General features: G+C 31.0%; 3 protein-coding genes across 3 annotated transcripts; all 3 read left to right on the forward strand.

Moving 5' to 3' along the window:
• The first annotated feature begins 6,792 nt into the window (after nt 1–6,792).
• On the forward strand, nt 6,793–9,754 carry LOC114170605 (protein trichome birefringence-like 39). Its single transcript, XM_028056117.1, has 5 exons — nt 6,793–7,130; nt 7,284–7,455; nt 8,757–8,932; nt 9,010–9,168; nt 9,251–9,754. Exons 1-5 carry the CDS (start codon nt 6,865–6,867, stop codon nt 9,537–9,539), a joined length of 1,062 nt encoding a protein of 353 aa, XP_027911918.1. The 5' UTR covers nt 6,793–6,864; the 3' UTR covers nt 9,540–9,754.
• Nucleotides 9,755–12,232: 2,478 nt separating this feature from the next.
• LOC114170312 lies at nt 12,233–14,681 on the forward strand. The gene is made up of 11 exons (XM_028055794.1): nt 12,233–12,373; nt 12,550–12,712; nt 12,801–12,876; nt 13,023–13,087; nt 13,157–13,256; nt 13,339–13,471; nt 13,562–13,659; nt 13,793–13,811; nt 13,990–14,160; nt 14,233–14,387; nt 14,462–14,681. Exons 1-11 carry the CDS (start codon nt 12,233–12,235, stop codon nt 14,679–14,681), a joined length of 1,341 nt encoding a protein of 446 aa, XP_027911595.1.
• A 2,793-nt stretch (nt 14,682–17,474) lies between these two features.
• Nucleotides 17,475–18,452, forward strand: LOC114170313 (ATP-dependent DNA helicase pif1-like). Its single transcript, XM_028055795.1, has 2 exons — nt 17,475–17,727; nt 17,875–18,452. The coding sequence occupies exons 1-2, from the start codon at nt 17,475–17,477 to the stop codon at nt 18,450–18,452; spliced, it is 831 nt and encodes a 276-aa protein (XP_027911596.1).
• Nucleotides 18,453–18,785: the final 333 nt, after the last annotated feature.

An 18,785-nucleotide genomic window follows, 5' to 3' on the forward strand; every position in this document is an offset into this window, starting at 1 on the left:
TATACCTTCACCCAAACCTTCACATCCAACATCAAATTCGGGCTATTTTAAAATTGAACCAATATCATCTCTTAAAACAATTTCTTTGCCCAACATTGCCTCTTTATCCATAGTTTCACTCTCTTTCTCACCTCCTGTGGAATGGCCAACTTGACTACTATCACCACTCTCTAAAGGGCCATTTACACCACCCTCACTTTCAACTATATTGTCCACAACTTCTGCCTCATCAACTCCATACACCACAAACAAGTGAACTTCACCATATCAGTTAGCCACATTAACCATATTAATTGCACCATTGTCATCAGACAACAGGTGCAACATCTGCTCAACAAAATACCATGACCCCTTGATACTAATATATCCCATTTCTTTAATTGTCCCTAACACTTCAAAATAGAACCAACGGTCACGATCACATGACCAATTAGTGGTTTCTCCACCAATGTATTTAAAGTATTCATCAGTGGCAAAGTGTCCACCGTGGTGGACCACAACCTCAAATCTTTGGTCACACATCCCAAAGATCGATACAGAGACAAAGCCTGTAAAAGTATTAACAAATTTTAACGGGGGACCACTAACAAAATCAAAATGGTATTAAAGGTTAGGGGACACAATAACCCCACATAAATTTGGACCAAACCCAACATCGAACACCGAAAACCGACAGACAAACATACAATTTTTAAATGGGGGACAAAATGTACTCTATCAACAAAGAAAGTTGCATTTAAAGCGATAAACGGTAATGCGCAAACAAAAAAAACCACAAAACCCATATCAAACAACAAAATCACACAAAATTGAATACCTAACCTCTGTGACGATACGATGTGACCACAACACCAATTTTGTCGCGAACTTGTCTTCTCCGCTCGTCCCTGTGAATCAATTTTGTGACCTAAAGCATGTGAATCTTGCGAACCAAACGACGAAGGCAAACCCTAAATCCCACCAGCCAGCCAAACGACGAAGATGAACCCTAAATCCCTTTTAATTTCAATCCCTTTTAATTTCATTCCCTTTCAATTTCACAATGTCCACGTAACTGAACAGTGTCAACGTCAATGATAAACTGACACGTACACAATATTCTGTTAAAAATTTTAACGTAGTTAGCTCGAAGGACTTAATTGAAACACATTTTCGAAATTTAGACCCAATTGAAAAAAAAACAAAAGTAGGACCAAACTAAAAAAAACTGATCCAAAAGTAAGACCAAATGATTATTTAAGCCTTAAAGTTATTAGATTGAGTTAATTTATATCCACTCACCAAAAAAGTCATTAAAATATTATATCAATTATTAGTTATGTATTGTTTATTGAATATTTCATTTATTTACATCTTCGTCATGTTTTTTTTCTTACTTATTTGTTACATATTCAATATATTTGAACAATAAGAAAAACTAATAAAAGAAAACAATTCCATTTAGAATAGAAAAATGAGAAGAGATTATCACAATAATTTCAAACAAGAAAAACTATTAGACAAAAAGAAAATTTGAATATTTGTCCCTAAATTATTTTCACCAATTATATGTATTCTTACACTAAATTTATACATATTTTGTTCTTATATAAAAATGGTATAAAACATTCTTCTGTGGAAACGGCATACAAAGTTATATCCTAATTTATTGTGAAATTTTGTTTGTCACATGAAAAATATTTTATACACAATTTGTTGGAAAAGATGTTTTATACTACTCTCGTAAAATGCAAAAACAAAATAAATTTACTTTAAAGATAAAACAATTTTTTTTAAAAAGTTTATAAACGAAAAATACATTTAAAAAAAATAATGAAACATAACCTATCCATCTTAAGAACATTTTCCATATTTGGAAGCACAATTAAAATAAAGGTTAAATATGTTTTTGATCTTTAATTTGTAATGAAAATTGAAATTAATTATTTTTTAAAACTTTGATCCAATTTAGTCTCCCAACTTTTAAATATGATGGATTTAATCCTTTTAATAAAATTTTGTTAACTTTATTTGAAGTTTCAAACGTATTTCAGGATAATATTTGACTTAACATTGAAACAAAAATGTATCAAACGGTGTAAATAACTCAAATATTATTATGAAATGTGTTTGAAACGTAAAAAAAAAAAACTTATCGAACTTTGGTTAAAAGTATTAAATCCATATATTTATAAAATTAGAAACTAAATTAGTATAAAATTTCGAAGATGAACTAATTGTAATTTTTACTGAAAGTTAAGATATAAAAACATATTTAATCCTTAAAATAATAGTTTGCCGAACAATTAAAATTGAAAATTAATTAACTATCATATGTTAATTTCATATTTATATTCAAATAAAATCTAATTATGGTGTCAATAAACTTATACAAGTCAAATACTTCACTTTCTTTCTACCTTGCAATGTGCTCCACATATGTTTGGAATGGTGTATAAATATCCTTCTGCTTATACGTACTTTAACTTTTATTTGTGTTTTCTTTATTGTTAAGTGGGACTGAGGAAAAGGAAGGGATCACATGGTATATTTATATTCACATAAGTATTTTATTTTACGAAAAAAAAAATAGTAATGTTTGAGTCTCCAATAATGCAAAATCACTCCTATTTTTGCATGAAAACTAAATTATTGTTTCATTTTTAACACATTATATTTAGGTCAGTTAATTAAAAGTTAAGAGTGATATTAAAGTTATATTTGAGTGGGGGGTTTATGAAATGATAGTATTTTTATTATGTGGTCAAATTCTACAAAAAATTGGAAATAAAAATGATGCTGCAATTGTACTAAAAAAGAACATATTGACATTAATTATTTATATATTTAAACTTTACATAACTCATATTAGAATTTTATATCCATGCATGTCTTTTCAGAAGAAAATTATATATGAATTGATGCACCTATCATACTCAAGCCATGTGATGATGAGTGATATATAGATAGCTTTTACAAAATATATTTATGAAAAGATGTATAATGATAGCTATTAATGGTAGGATGGCTGTTATCAAATAATTAATATATCCTCTTATTAATAATATTTATGGTACAATAATTAATGATGATTAAATGGTTTTTACCCATCTCTCTCTATATATATAAATAAAAGTTGTTTAAATAAAATAAAATAAATATTACTTTTAAAGATGAGAAACTTGATAAAAATAATTGTTCTTAAAGTTCTCTAGTTATACCTTTTTCATATCTTTAATTTAAATATCAATAACAAATTTAATACGTTGTAAAGAAAATCTAACTTAAAAAATAACTTTTAAACTTTATTTTTCATATAAAATATCTCCAATTTTATCAATATTTGATGTCTACCAAAAACACAATTCTTAAAAGAAAATAGAATTTAGTTTTCTTTGGATAAAAATATAAAATAATTTTATTTCAAATTTATAATAACTTTTTATATTCTAAATATATATATATTTCAATAAATTTATCTATAAACACAAGAAAAAGTTAAATTAACTTTCTATAAACTAATTTATCAATAGTATTTTTTTTTTCTCTTTACAAATTTTTATTTGTTTTGAAGTTATAGGTTAAATTAACTTTTGTTTATAATTTTTTTTTACTTTAAAAATATCTAAGGGTTAGTCAGGTAAAACATTTACTTTTAGATTAAAAATCAAATTTTTTTATACTAATTACTTTAGATTTCAAAAAAAAAAAAAACACTAATTGTTTTAGGCATCCAAAGAAAAAGTTCTAAAAAAATTAAAAATAAATTTTATAATAAAATTATGATAAAAAAAAATCTTATTTGTTGTTTTAAGTCTTTCAATTCTTTGGGTTTGTCCTATAAAAAAAAAAAACTGTATGCAAATATAGTAATGTGTAAACTACAAACTCATCCCAAATGTAGTTCTGAATTGAATTATTAGATCCATATTGGTGACTTGTTTCACCAACCTTTGTTTTTGGAAGATAAGAAGTTATATATAAATAAGAAGATTTTTTTATTCAGATTTTGACTTGCAGAAATTATTTATGATAAGTTTGATGCTACTACACTACCAGTTGTTGTTGAGTCCAGGTTGGCCTTTAAGGCCTTTAATCTTAGGGTATTACAACACGACAACACCCACTTCCCATTAATAATCACAAGATTCAATCACGTGATATTTTTTTTTTTTTTTTATTATTATTATTATTATTATTATCATCCTTCTCTTTTATTATTATTATTATCGTAAAGTTTACATCTAAACTTTTAAACAAACACGGTCTTTCAAACAAAAAGAAATAAAAATTATAATTACATTATTAAAAACTGAAGACTGAAGCTGTAAAAAGATTAGGAATTCAAACAACGAATTTTATGAAATAAAATAAGGTGTATAAATTAATTAGATTTTTTTTATTTTAATATTATTTAACACATTTTGGTATTTAAAACGAATACTACATGGAATGTTAATGATGTTATTTTAACATATTTGGAGTCAGAATAAAGGGTTTATAAAATTTGTTGTGATTGTGAGACAAATAAGTAGTATATATTATTTATTTCTTTTGATTGTGTTAAAACTTAAATACCAATCATATCCTTTTTGAGGCTTTACGATTAAGTTGGTCGAGTTGTATATAAAAAAAATGAGGTGGTATGAAGTGGTAATTAGGATGTTTTAGATTGAGAATCAAAGTTATTTTTAAATTTTGGTAAAAGTCTAAAAGAGGTGATGAATAAATTGTTGGTCAAATGTAAAAAATTAGTCAAACTTTGGGTTTGAGGTTAATAAGTTGTTTTTGGAGTAGTGGCTAGACTAATTTACACCATTGAACACCATATGACATAACATAGAAGAAAGATTTTTAATTAGTTAATGTGTTCGGAACTCTAGGTCGAACAAATTTAAGTGGTTGTTATAAGAGGAAACAAAGAGAGCATAACTTTACCTTCTATTTGATGAGTGTACTTTCAAGGTTGAAAATTTTGAAAATTTTGTTGTGAACAAGAATGTAAAACCCTTTTAAAATATAATTTTTTTTTTTGAAGGAAAAAAGAGAGAGAACCAAGGCAGGAACCGTAAAAGCTAAAAATGTAGAATTTCCTTTCCTAAGCCCTTTTCTTCCTACAACCTCAATATTCTTTCTTTAATTTTTCACTCAAATCTTATCCTCTTTGCGATCAGAGGTTGGGGTTGCATGTAAAATTAATAATGAAAAAAGAATAAGGATCATATTTATGAAAATAATTTATTTAACATGAATATCTCATATTGTCTTGCATATTTGAAAATTTGCCAACATTGTCTTCATCACGAAAAACTCTTGGAATCTACCTATTTAATTTCTCCATTTGGGTAAGTAAATTTTTTTTGCCCTTTTCGATGTTTGTTTGTTCTTGTCTTGCATGTAACCTTTCATGGAGTACATGTGTTCATAGAGCTCTTGACGTTACTGTCTTCTAATTGGTGATTTTTTGGTTCAATTTGAAAAGCTTGATAGGATTCTTAGGTCTTATTCGAAATTCCTATCAAATGATTTTTGATTTGACTGAGTCAATTATTAAGACGAATCAACTTTGAAATAATTACTTATATTAAAGAAATTTTGTGAGAAAATATCAATGAGATCAGAGTCCAACTGACATAAGAAATTGAAATCAATCATACTCAAAACCTTAAGACGATGAATTTATGTTTTTCTACTGGTATTTAATTTTTTATTTTTATCTAATATGAGACTTAAACTTACATTTAGATTTTCAATAGTTCGGTGATTATTGCTTTTTAATTTTATTTACTCAATTTTGTTTTTCAAATTTTATACTTTTGTGTTTGACAACACATTTGATAAGCTAGTGCTGCTTTTTTTTTTTTTTTTTATAGTTTTGAATTGAGGGTTTGAAGCTTCTCACACTTCAAGCCAACAAATTAACCCAAAGAAAAATGTCACAAAAAGGAAATTGGTATTGTTTAAAACTTTCAGCTAATGAAAACAATATTTTTCTCAAACAATGGTGTTTTTGTACACTAAAAGCACAGCATGCACATGATAGTGAGGGAATCACTCAGCTGTGGAGTCAACAAAGGTATGCTCAGTTTATATTATCCAAATCCAAAATGATGCTTCTGAGATCCTCACACTATACAAATATCAGCCACCACACCCACATTTAACACAAGAACCACACACAACTAAGGCAGGGTAGACCTAAATGCACCTTTTTATAGTACTACCACACCCTCACACAAAAGGTCAAAAACCATTATTCATTCATACATAAACTTTTTTTTTTTGTGTCCTTTAGTTTTGAGAATATTTCTAAGATGTGCTTGTATGAAAAAGTTAGGAACCAGACCCAATATTCACACACATTTATGTACAAATTTTAATTCATGTAATAATTTTACTTCCATAAAAGAGTTTCAGAATTTTCTGAATTCTTTCTTTGGTGCACATATTTATCCGTATGATATTTGTTTGACAGTGGCGGCAAAAGGGAAAAGGAAAGAAGAAAAACCATAACAAGACATTTTCAATTCTGTCTTTCTTGGTGGGCATTATTTTTTGAATCACAATGATCATCATTCCAACAATTTCTAAAGCAAAAAACTGCATCAAACCCCACAAGTTGCCATGGTTAAAAGAACCAACCCGTTCAAAGTTTCACTACATTATTTAAAGTAAAAAAAAAAAAAAAAAACATTAAACACTAAAAAACAACAGCAAACGAGGAAACAAGTTGTTCTGTTTTCACATTCCATGTGCATTCATTTGTGAAACACTCTCTTTCTCCTTCTCTCACGGTTCCATTATATAAGACCTTGATTTGGGGGCAAGTTTCTATTCACTCCTCGTCCTTTCAAAGAATCACGGGGAGGGTTCAGAACCCGAGAAATGGGTGTGTCATTGGTACATGCTCTGTTCTTAACTCTGTTTCTGCTCTGCCTCCAAACAAAAGCAGAGGACTCTGGTGCAACCAGAAAGCTCGCAGGAGCATGCAACTTGTTCAAAGGAAAATGGGTCTACGATGCTTCATACCCTCTCTACGACCCTTCTTCTTGTCCCTTCATAGATCCACAATTCAATTGTCAAAAACATGGTCGCTCGGATAAACTCTACCAGAAATATAGGTGGTCGCCATTTTCTTGTCCCTTGCCAAGGTACAACCTTTGTTTCTCTCATTGTTCATTGAACAAAATATGAACACTTTTCCCCAAATTGTTTTTCAATTCCTATTCTTTTTATATGCATTGTCCTTGTCATGTTATGGTTGGTCCTAGGCTAAGTGGGGCAGTGAAATTTTTGTTGTGCAGGTTCAATGGATTGGACTTTTTGCAGAGATACAGAGGGAAGAAGATTATGTTTGTTGGTGATTCCTTGAGCTTGAACCAGTTCAATTCATTGGCGTGTATGATTCATGCTTGGGTGCCAAAATCTAAGAGCACTTTCAGTCAAAGGGATGCTCTTTCCAAAGTCACATTTGAGGTTGGTCTTTTCATTCTTCTGCTTTACTTTATTTTTCTGGCCCAGTGATTTGAAAGTTAGCATTTTTTGATGGTAATGTTTGTGTGTTTCTTCCCTCTCTTTCTTTCTTGTATTTGACTCCAAAGCTCAAAACTTTCTGAGCCATTTCCATTTTTGAACTCAAATTCTGCTACCCTCAAATCTGATATTATTTGGGTATTTGAGTTCAGAAGTTGGTGTGGTGCATGTGCATATTTTTGTAGCAGCTGTTTAGCACTGTGCAGTGAGGTGAGAGAAGTAAAAGTTAGATGTGATTGGTGAGAAGGCTTTGCTTTTTTGCTGGGGACAATTCTGATTGCTTATTTAAGAGATAATAAATGTTTGTGTCTTAATATACTTTATTCAAAATACTTCTTCTAACTCTCTCTCTCTTCCAAATTCAAACAACATAAAGAAAAAGTTAAGAAAATGAAAAATTATTATATTTGTTTCTGGAATTTTACTGTTATACGTGGAGTTTCATTTTCCACATATTCATTTGGTTTGGCAGAAAAGGGAAAGTTTTTACTTCACATTCAAAACCACCAACAGTTACTTTTGTTTTGCTCCTCTCACCCTCAAATCCTCAAATTTTATTACTTCCATAAAATATTAAATTGTTTGATTTCATCTTAATAAAGTTTTCAAATTATTAAATTTTTAATGATTATAAATCTCGTATCTTTTTATTTAAATTTATTTGAAGAGTTTTCAAGCAATCTACCATGAAAATCTAGTTGCTTTACGTAGAAAATTTGTCTAACAATTGTTTCAATTAGTAATGATTGATGTTGAAGATTTAATTTAGACTTTATATCGGATTGAAGCATTGAACATCATTGGTTGTAACTGAATTATGAGTATCACAGCGACTGACACCATTATTCTACAAAACCGTTTTTATAGCTTTCTGCAAATCAAATGAATGAAAATTTGATATCTGCACTTTTTTTCAACCACAAAATCTTATTCTATGTTCCATTATGTTTGTTTATCATAAAAGCTTCCATTATGGTATTACGTAGTATCACAACAGATATAATTATTCATAATTGCGTGTGGGTTAATGGGGTTAAAGAAAAAACAATCGTTGAATCACAATATTAAGAAAAACCTATTACATCATTCACAAATATTATGTCGTGTTTTATATTGGCTCCTATTTTCTTTTAAGGTAGAAGGATGAGTACTCTCATCCAACGTAAACACGTGAAAAAAGAATTTAGTATAGAGATTTAATGAAGAAAAATTGAGAATAAAAAAAAAAATTGTGATTTTTTCAGGAGTATGGCCTTGAGATATACTTGTACAGAACAGCATATTTAGTGGATCTTGACCGTGAGAAAGTGGGACGAGTTTTGAAGCTTGACTCTATCAAGAACGGTGACTCGTGGATGGGGATGGACGCGCTGATCTTCAACACGTGGCACTGGTGGACCCACACCGGAAGTTCACAACCGTAAGATCATTCTCTCACTACAGTTTTCCAATTTCAATGGTTAATCGGTGACACTGATTTGTAAAAATTAATGACAGGTGGGACTATGTTGAGGTGGATAATAGGTTGTTGAAAGACATGAACCGTTTTGTTGCATACTACAAAGGCCTAACAACCTGGGCCAAGTGGATCGAAAGAAACATCAATCCATCACAAACCAAGGTCTTCTTCTTGGGAATTTCTCCGGTGCATTACGTGTAAGTTCTTACACTAAATTCATCACTTTCTGAATAAAGCGAACAATAGTTGATATGATAATAATTGACGTGTGGTGATTAGGGGGAGAGATTGGAATCAACCAGCAAAGTCATGCATGAGTGAGACAGAACCATTCTTTGGATTGAAGTACCCTGCAGGAACACCAATGGCGTGGGTGGTGGTGAACAAGGTGTTGAACAGAATAAAAAAGCCTGTGTATTTCCTGGATGTGACCACACTTTCACAGTACAGAAAAGATGCACACCCTGAAGGCTACAGTGGAGTTATGGCAGTAGATTGCAGCCATTGGTGTCTTCCGGGGCTTCCTGACACTTGGAATGAGCTTCTCAGTGCTGTTCTTTCTGGTTGAAAACAAACACACATAACTTTGTTTTTTAGGTCCAACTTGTTAGAGGAAAACCAATTGTTTTCAACTTTAGGAGATATTTTATTTGGCATTTTGGTTCTTGTAACTGTTCAATAAAAGGGCTTCGTGCTCCTAATTGTAAATGTAGATCAATGTGGCAGAAATTTGCCTTCAATTGTACCAAATACCATTCTCAAATTTGAAAACCATTGTGGAAAGATGTCTGACTCCTTGTGAAGTAGTTGATGAATCCCCTTTTCCAAAGTAACAAAACAAAAAATGATGATGTAATGTGGATTTTTCAGATGAAAATCTTTCCTATTCTAAACTTTTAAATTCAATATCTGAATTTTATCTATTTTGTAATGTGATTTATATGGTCATGTATTAACAGCTTTCAATATCAGCTAAAGTGAGGTATTCAAAAGGAAATTTTAGATCTAATTTAATTTATAAAGTAATATGTTTAAAATTGGTTTTATCTGTTGATATAAAATTTATAACATACAAATATCTATTGGTAACATAAAAGGTGCGTGATTGGATTCTGTAATATGCAATGTTTCTCAAACCCAGTCATTGAGAAACCCAACTTAAAGTGTAAAATACAAATTACACCTCTAACGGTGCTAGTGTGTACTGTGACCCTCAAACGTTCTCACATTTCCACTTAAATTAGTGGATCCAACCCATAACACATTCACAAATCCATTTTTTCACCACCTCCCCCAATACTAGACAGAAAAGAAGGTTAAATGAAATATGTGTATTATATATACGAATATTTATTACTAATAAATTTATATGTTGAATTAATATTTTCAGTTGGCTTTTAAGTTTTTAAGAAAAAGTGTTAACTTTTATTGATTTGTTAACTGTATTTATGATGGACTTTTCATCCTCATGAGCACCAGAGTTAGTTTTGATAGAATTGATCCTATCCACAACCATGAGAGTTGGGAAAGATTAAGGCTATGTTCCCTTTAAAAGATAAATTTGAAAGAAAGTGAGAGGATGAATTTAGATGGATATGAGTGAATTTGAGTATATGATTTTTTGTATTTCTTTGAAGGGATTTGGAGATGAAAGTAAATGGATTTGGAGGTAAAGTTTGTAAAAGTTTGAGAAGGATTTAATTGATATGATAGATAAAAAAAATCATTTTAATAAATTAAAATGTAAAATTACTAAGTTGTTTTAATATTAAGAATTGATATATTATTATTATTAATATTATTTAATATTATATATAAATATAAATATAAATATATATATATATATATATATATATATATATATTGAGAACGTGGTGCGGGGATAGGATTTTACGATAAAACATTATTTTTCGTTACAAATCTGCTCAATTTGGTGAGATTATAATTCCGCAAATTATCTCTCTAACTCACTAACAAATCCGTGCGCAAATGAACAACCTTCGTGTTCGTAAATTTGCTCTCTTAAATTTGTCTATATGCTAAATTTGCACAAGCGAACAGACTATAAGGAATTAACTTATAGCGCACTTGGGAAATATTAGATACATTTGTGAAGGTCAAAAGTTCGTAACAAGTGCTTTGTTATCACAAGTAATATACCGACGATCTTCTCAATTTAAATGATTTATTAAGTATATCTTTCTTGACTAATTAATACTGAATTTTTATAAATTGTGTTTCAATAAATAATTCTTATAAGTATTTATACTTTTATAATTTTAATTTATAATTTATTTTTTTATAAATTAAAAATAAGTTGATTAATTTCATTATTTTCTTTATAAAAGAGTGTTGTTAAAATTTAAAAAACTCTTATATGGTTATATAAATGCATTCATTATAATTTCTTATAGTACAATCTAAAATATATGAAAACAAACACCTCTGGAAAATACCCAAATACCCCTATTTATTTCGTTGACACATGTTCATTTGGATGGTTTTTTGGTCACTTTAACTTCTTGTGAATATGGTCTGTGATGTGCACTGGTATTTTACAGAAAACACCCTCTTCAGCATTCAGGATTATATATGATTGTATAGGTATTTAGGTCATTTGCGCTTTCCCGCCTGTTTGAGGGTTGATGAAGGGAGTACTGTGCATGAGTTGATTGATGTTGCATGCATTAAACTCTCAGCTCAGATACTTTCAAATTTTGTGCATTTTTAAATACAAATGTGTTGGTGGTTTCGTTGTTTGTGTTTCTGCTTCTTTGTTCTTCTAGTTTCTGAGGTATGTATGAATTCTTGATATCGTTTTACATTTGGAGTTTGGGTTTTGTGAGGTTCGTTCGTTCTCAGTACATTGTTGTGGTTTAGTTTTGTTGTTATTCATATTGAAGATGTTTTGCCTTTTTTTAGCTCAGTACATTTTGTTTACGTTTTCTTTTTCCCAGTTTGATCAGGAGTTGTCTTCTTCCAGTTTGCTGAGGTATGTATGAGTTTAAGTTCATTGTTTGTTTTTAAGTTCTGTTTTGTGTAGTTATTGAAGATGTTTGGTTTTTAACTCAGTACGTTTTGTCTACATTTTTTATTTCCCAGTTTCATCAGGAGTTGTCTTTTTCCAGTTTGGTGAGGTATGTATGAGTTTCAGTTCATTGGTAAGTATGGTATTTGTTTTCTAGCTTCATTTATGTCATTATATTGTGTTTGCATTTTCATATTTTCTGACGTTTGTGTTTCGAAAGTTAAGGTTTGAAAATGGCGAGGAAATTTGATATGATCAAAGATATCGATGAGAAGAAAGAAACGTTGAAGCTTGTTGTTCGAGTAAAAGACTTATGGTTTGTTCAAAACCGGGATACCAATCGTCATATGGAACTGATTCTTTTGGATCAGAAGGTAAAAAAAATTTGTTGTTCTTTTTATTCGACATGTGGAATGATTTTGTTTGGTTCACTTTTTTTGTCAAGGTTCGATGATTCCTACAATGGTAAAAAAATGAAGATTTAGGATTGTGGGAAGAAAAGTTGGTAGAGGGCTAGACATATATAATGCATAATTTTAAAATCTTGAAGAACCAAGGACAATTTTTGGTTTGTGATCATCCTTACAAGTTATTGTTCATAGGAGCAACCACTAGTAAAGAACAACCAATTTTGAGTATTCCAGTAAGCGTTTACAACTTCAAAAGTATCGAGGATATAGTTGATGGAAATTACGCTGTTGATTTAGTGTATGGTATGTTCATGTAATGTTTAATCATTTAATGACTTTTGTCTCATTAAATGTTCAATTATTTATTGGATCATGTTTATAATGGTTTTAGATATTATTGGAGTGGTAGACAATGTGAGGTGTAATCCTCGGTCCAAGAATGTGGTATTTCATATAAGGGATTTCAGGTTAGTAATTTAGTAATTTCATATAACAATGTGGTTTCGAATATCACTTCATATTCATAAACTGTTGTGGTTTCCTTTTGCAGCTCTGCTGTGATTGGGTGTACCTTGTGGGATTCCTATTACTTGAAATTTATGAGTAATTGAAGGGGTGACCCGGATTCATCTATTGTTGTTGTTATGTTGACTCAGGCTAAGATCAAATCGTGTTCAGGTTGGTGAATTTATTTGATGGTTTTTGGTTGTTTGATTTTGTCTGTGCTGATTTTGTTTTTCCTTTTAGGACGATGGCTAGTGTCAATATCAAACTTGTGGAATGGTTCAAAGTTGTTAATGGGTGATGAATGTGCTGAATTAGTACGATTCAAGGAGCAATGGATAAAGTATGTAATTGTTAAGTTTTTTATATTTGCGACATTATTTATCATTAATTGTATGGAAATGACTTTGATATTGCTATTATAGACGGTTTGGAAATGTGGTCAGTCCGAGCCAAGAATGCAACCAGCTGAGTTCACCTTCCCAGTATAGTGAACATGAAAAATTTATGTATAAAGTTGTTGTGAGTACGATATCTGAAATCACAAGTATGAAGGAGGTAATGAATTACTTATTATTTGTTTTTGTTACATTCCTTTCAATTTTTAGATTCTGCATTGTTGTAATTTTGTTTTTGTTTTTAAAATAGGAACAATACTGTGTTACAATTGCAAATACTGTGAAGTTTAATTTAGGAAATGATGGTATTATCCAGTATGCAATAGTTGCAGGAAGAAGACTGATGAAGTAGGTGCTTTTAAGTGTGTTATCTGTGGCTTTGATAATGAAAAACATGGAATTAGGTTTGTACTTCTTTTTTAAATTGTACATGTTCAGCGACAATTCATTTGTTTGAATTTACTAAATCCACTTCTTGTAGATATAAGTTGGAATTACAGGTGACTAATGGATACAGTTATACCAATTTTGTTTATGGGATCAAGACTGCAATAACTTGATTGGTGTATCAGCTGTTGAGTTAATGAATAAAATGATCGAGGTAATATTACCATCTTTGACAATTACTGTAATTGATTTTAGTATATAAAAGACTTGTCATTTTTTGTTTTTTCGTAGGATGGGGAGGACGATCCCAAATGTTTTCCAGAGGATCTAGATGTGTTGTTAGGCTATACACTTGCTTTCAAGGTTAGAGTTCAACCAAATAACAGATCTTCATCGGTGATGAAAGCTTCCAGCAACCCTGAAACTATTGCTTGTGTTAGAAGCAAACTTGAGACAAAGATGGTAAGTCATTTACTTCAGTGTTTTAAATTTTATATTGTAAAACTTCTTAATCATCTGTTGGTTGATATGTAGATTAAAGACTCCAGTGGTGAAGGTACTTCCAGTGGTGAAGGTACTTCCAAACTTCTTAATCATCTTTTACCAGTACCCGGAGGACTTCCAAAATTTACTCAACTTTATATTTACGACACTGAAAATGAAGTTCAAAATAGAATAGAAAGTTTAAGGTACATGAACACTTCTTCTTTTGAAAGAAAAAATGTAGCAGAACAAGTGCTTATTAAATTGTTACCCTTTGCAGGAATCAAGATAATATTGATTTGGAACTTGTGAGCAAAATAAAGAAGATGCTTGATGAATTCAATGTTCATGCCAAATCTTTTAGAATGGCAAAGGACAGATATAGAGACCAGCCATTTGATGACTTGAAATTGAGACTTATTTCAGATAGGACAAAAGATGGAAGGATTTATAATGTCTCCAATGTTTCAGAAGTTGCAGCTTTTATAGTCGGCGTGTAGATATGACTTTAGGTAGAGACATCATAATGGAAAAGCAATATGGGAAATTACAAAGAATAAATGAATTGCACACGAGCTATTTAGGATTTCAATATCCTTTACTTTTTCCATATGGGGAGGATGGTTATAGACATGATGTCAGTCATCGTGATAAACCGGGAATTAACAGGAAAATGAACAAACTAACAATTAGGGAGTGGTTCTGCTTCAGGTTGCAAACAAGACAGTCAGAAGCATTAACTTTGCTTAGATCTAGAAGACTTTTTCAGCAATTTATTGTTGATGGATACACAATGATGGAGTCTGAAAGATTGTCATTTATTAAATTTAATCAAAGCAAGTTAAGGGTTGATAAATATAATAACCTCTGTCAAGCTTCTAGCAGCTCACAAACTCAAGGGTCAGAACAAGGGAAAAGGGCTTCCTTCATCTTTTGTTGGTAGTAGAAGATTCATGGACCAATTATATTTTGATGGAATGACAATTTGTAGTTTTATGGGATTTCCAGATCTCTTTATAACTTTCACATGCAATCCTATATGGCCGGAAATTACTAGAGCACTGTCAAAGTCATCCCTTTATCATAATACCTTTAATATTATGTGTTGAAAGTAATCCTTTGTTGCTTAATTTGTAATTATGTATACTATAGAATTTCAGAAGCGCGGTCTACCTCATGCCCACTTGCTGATCTTTCTACAGCCCAACAGCAAGTACCCAACTTCTGATGATATTGACAAAGTCATCTCTACTGAAATACTGTGTCCAATAAATAATCCAGAATTATATCAATGTGTTGAAGATCACATGATTCATGGTCCTTGTGAAACGGTAAACAGATCATTACCTTACATGAAGAATGGGAAATGCTCACGCCAATATCAAAAAAGATTTCAAACAACAACCACAGTTTCTGAAGATGCTTATCCACATTATCGTAGAAGGAACAATTCATTAATTGTGTCTAAAAGTGGTATTTCCCTAGATAATCGTTCTGTAGTTCCTTACAACCCGCAATTGTTGTTAAAGTACCAAGCACATATCAATGTTGAATGGTGTAATCGTAGTACTTCGATCAAGTACTTATTCAAATATATCAACAAAGGTTATGACAGAATTACAGCTGCCATAGTTCCAGAACAGAATGAATCTTTTTTGACGAAACAACCAATAGATGAAATTAAACAATATCTTGATTGCAGATATGTATCTCCCTGTGAAGCATGCTGGAGAATATTTTCGTTTCCAATCCATGGACGAAATCCAGCAGTAGAAAGACTATTTTTCCATCTTCTAGGAGAATAAGCAGTATACTTTAAAGATGATGATGAGATTGATGATATCATGGGAAAAATAACAGTTTCTGAATCAATGTTTATAGGTTGGATGGAATGTAATAAGAAATACCCAGAAGCTAGGGATCTAACATATGCTGAATTTGTTTCGAAGTTTGTCTATGTGAAGAAAGATAGATGTTGAAAACCAAGGAAGATGGGAAATACTATCAGAAGACTTATTTGGGTACCTCTAAGTACTGATGAAGTGTTTTATCTTAGGAAAATGCTAACTCATGTAAAAGGTCCAACATCATACATAGATATTAGAACGGTTAACAATGTCACGTATTTACATTTAGAGAAGCTTGCTTAGCTTTGGGTATTTTAGCAAATGACACAGAATATGTTGAAGCTATAAAAGAAGCCAAAGATTGGGGTTCTGGAATATATCTAAGGAAACTGTTTGTTACTATATTGTTGTCAAATAGTGTTAATCGACCAGAGGAACTATGGAACAAAACATAGGAATGGCTATCAGATGGAATTCTCTACAGAGAAAGAAATATATCAGGAAATCCAGGTTATATCACTATATAGTACTTGTGATTCATATAATATAGAAGTACAAAGACCTGTAAAATATTTTTTTGTATGCAGATCTAAACATTGGAGTCGAAATGCTGCAAAATCTAACTTTAGTGGAGATAGAAAAACTTTTCGAAGCAAATAGAAGCAGTTTGAAATTCTTCCCAACAATGTCATACCCAAATGGTTTTTTGACAGAAAATTGTGGAAATAGACTGATATATGCATAACTCAATTATGACATTGCAGAGCAACGACATTTATTTCAATCAAACTTGAAATCAATGACAGGTTCGGATTTATTATTATTTGCTATTGTTGGATTTTAGATCAATATTACATTATGTAACCAGTTTGAATAACAATTATATTACAGGGGAACAGAAAAAAAATATTTGACAAGATCAACCAGGCTGTTGTAAATAAAGAAGGAGGTGTATACTTTCTCTATGGATATGGGGGAACAGGAAAAACCTTCATGTGGAAAACACTGTCAGCAACATTACGTTCTGAAGGTAAAATTGTACTAACGGTTGCTTCAAGTGGAATTGCTTCTCTTTTACTACCAGGAGGAAGAACAACACATTCTAAATTCAAGATACCAGTACCAACACTAGAAAATTCAGTTTGTAACATTGAAAAAGGATTTGAAGCATCAGAACTGTTAAAGAAAGTCGAACTTATTATTTGGGATGAAGCTCCAATGGCACACAAATTTTGTTTTGAAGCTTTGGATAGAACTCTAAATGACATAATGAAGGGTATGACAAAAGAGAATTCAGTTTTTGGAGGGAGAGTCATAGTATTCGGGGGTGACTTCAGGCAAATCCTACTTGTTATACCTGGAGGTACAAGATCTGATATTGTCAATGCCACTGTTAACTCATCTTATCTGTAGGACCACTGTGAAGTTTTGACATGGAAAAAAAATATGCGTCTCCTACAACAAGGTTTACAATCCACAACTGCATCCGAGATTCAAGAATTTTTGGATTGGATTGTTAAAATTGGTGATGGTAAATTAGAAGAACCAAATGACGGTTTAGCAGAAGTCGAAATACCTAGAGAATTCCTAATTTCATATTTCAATGATCCTATAGAAGGAATTGTATCTATGACATATCCCGACTTAGTACACAAGTATACAAACGAATCATTTCTGCAGTGTAGAGCAATATTAGCAAGTAGAATTGAGACAGTCAATGAAATCAATGAATATATGTTATCACTAATTCCAGATATGTAAATCTGGAAGCTACAGCTAACATATTTGAAATTTATTTGTTTGGTATGACAAATATTATTACTAATGTATCAAATAATTAATGCAGGGGAAGAAAAAGAGTATCTTAGCTCTGATTCAGTAGATGAATCAGAATCTGCTTCAAGTGATGCTTACAGCGCTATAACTTCGGAATTCCTAAATTCACTTAGTAAATCTAGACTTCCTAATCATAGAATCAAACTAAAGATTGGGGTTCCAATTATGCTTTTGAGGAAGTTAGACCAAGCAGAAGGTTTGTGCAATGGAAGCAGATTAATCGTAACCAGGGTTGCAAACCATGTCATAGGTGCTAAGTTGATTACAGGAAACAAAGATGGTCAAGAGGTCTACATTCCGCGAATGTCTATGTCACCCTCCCAATCCCCATGGCCATTTAAGTTAATTAGAAAGCAATTTCCTATCATATTGTCATATGCAATGACAATAAACAAATCTCAAGGTCAGTCATTAGGTTTCGTTGGATTGTATTTGCCAACACCCGTATTTAGCCATGGTCAACTCTATGTTGCAGCTTCTAGAGTTCAAAGTAAATCTGGGTTAATGATATTAATCCATGACAATGAGAACAAATCATCCAGTACAACAATTAATGTTGTGTACAAAGAAGTATTCCAAAATGTATAGTTTGTCAAAAGTGTTAACTAACATAAGATATGTATTCAATCGTCTATTTTACAAAATATTGTTAAATATATAACCAAAGAAATCACTGTAAGAGAATCGCTTACTTTTTCTGGAGATGAATCAAACCAGTTGAATACTCTTTGGACGCTCTACCCATGAAAAAACTTGGAAATCATAAATTGCATCAATGACATAAGTGTGGACAGTGTTAAGTCCGACGACCAAAAAACTTGATAAAATCACAAATTAGACATACAAATTTGTCAAAAATTTAATGTCCTATTCAAATATATTTCATCACTGATTTTCGAATATCTTATTTATCAGAATTTG

This window comes from Vigna unguiculata, chromosome 11 (assembly GCF_004118075.2).
Source record: "Vigna unguiculata cultivar IT97K-499-35 chromosome 11, ASM411807v1, whole genome shotgun sequence".
In the NCBI taxonomy this organism is placed as follows: domain Eukaryota; kingdom Viridiplantae; phylum Streptophyta; class Magnoliopsida; order Fabales; family Fabaceae; genus Vigna; species Vigna unguiculata.

What these genes read in the sequence shown, in the direction of transcription:
- LOC114170605 (XM_028056117.1), top strand. Translation starts at nt 6,865, where the DNA reads ATGGGTGTGTCATTGGTACATGCTCTGTTCTTAACTCTGTTTCTGCTC. An exon ending in TTTTCTTGTCCCTTGCCAAG is followed by an intron (nt 7,131 to 7,283) that starts GTACAACCTTTG and finishes TTTGTTGTGCAG; the next exon opens with GTTCAATGGATTGGACTTTT. An exon ending in CACACCGGAAGTTCACAACC is followed by an intron (nt 8,933 to 9,009) that starts GTAAGATCATTC and finishes AATTAATGACAG; the next exon opens with GTGGGACTATGTTGAGGTGG.
- LOC114170312 (XM_028055794.1), top strand. Translation starts at nt 12,233, where the DNA reads ATGGCGAGGAAATTTGATATGATCAAAGATATCGATGAGAAGAAAGAA. An exon ending in TTTCATATAAGGGATTTCAG is followed by an intron (nt 12,877 to 13,022) that starts GTTAGTAATTTA and finishes GAGTAATTGAAG; the next exon opens with GGGTGACCCGGATTCATCTA. An exon ending in TTCAAGGAGCAATGGATAAA is followed by an intron (nt 13,257 to 13,338) that starts GTATGTAATTGT and finishes TTGCTATTATAG; the next exon opens with ACGGTTTGGAAATGTGGTCA.
- LOC114170313 (XM_028055795.1), top strand. Translation starts at nt 17,475, where the DNA reads ATGCGTCTCCTACAACAAGGTTTACAATCCACAACTGCATCCGAGATT. An exon ending in GTGTAGAGCAATATTAGCAA is followed by an intron (nt 17,728 to 17,874) that starts GTAGAATTGAGA and finishes TAATTAATGCAG; the next exon opens with GGGAAGAAAAAGAGTATCTT.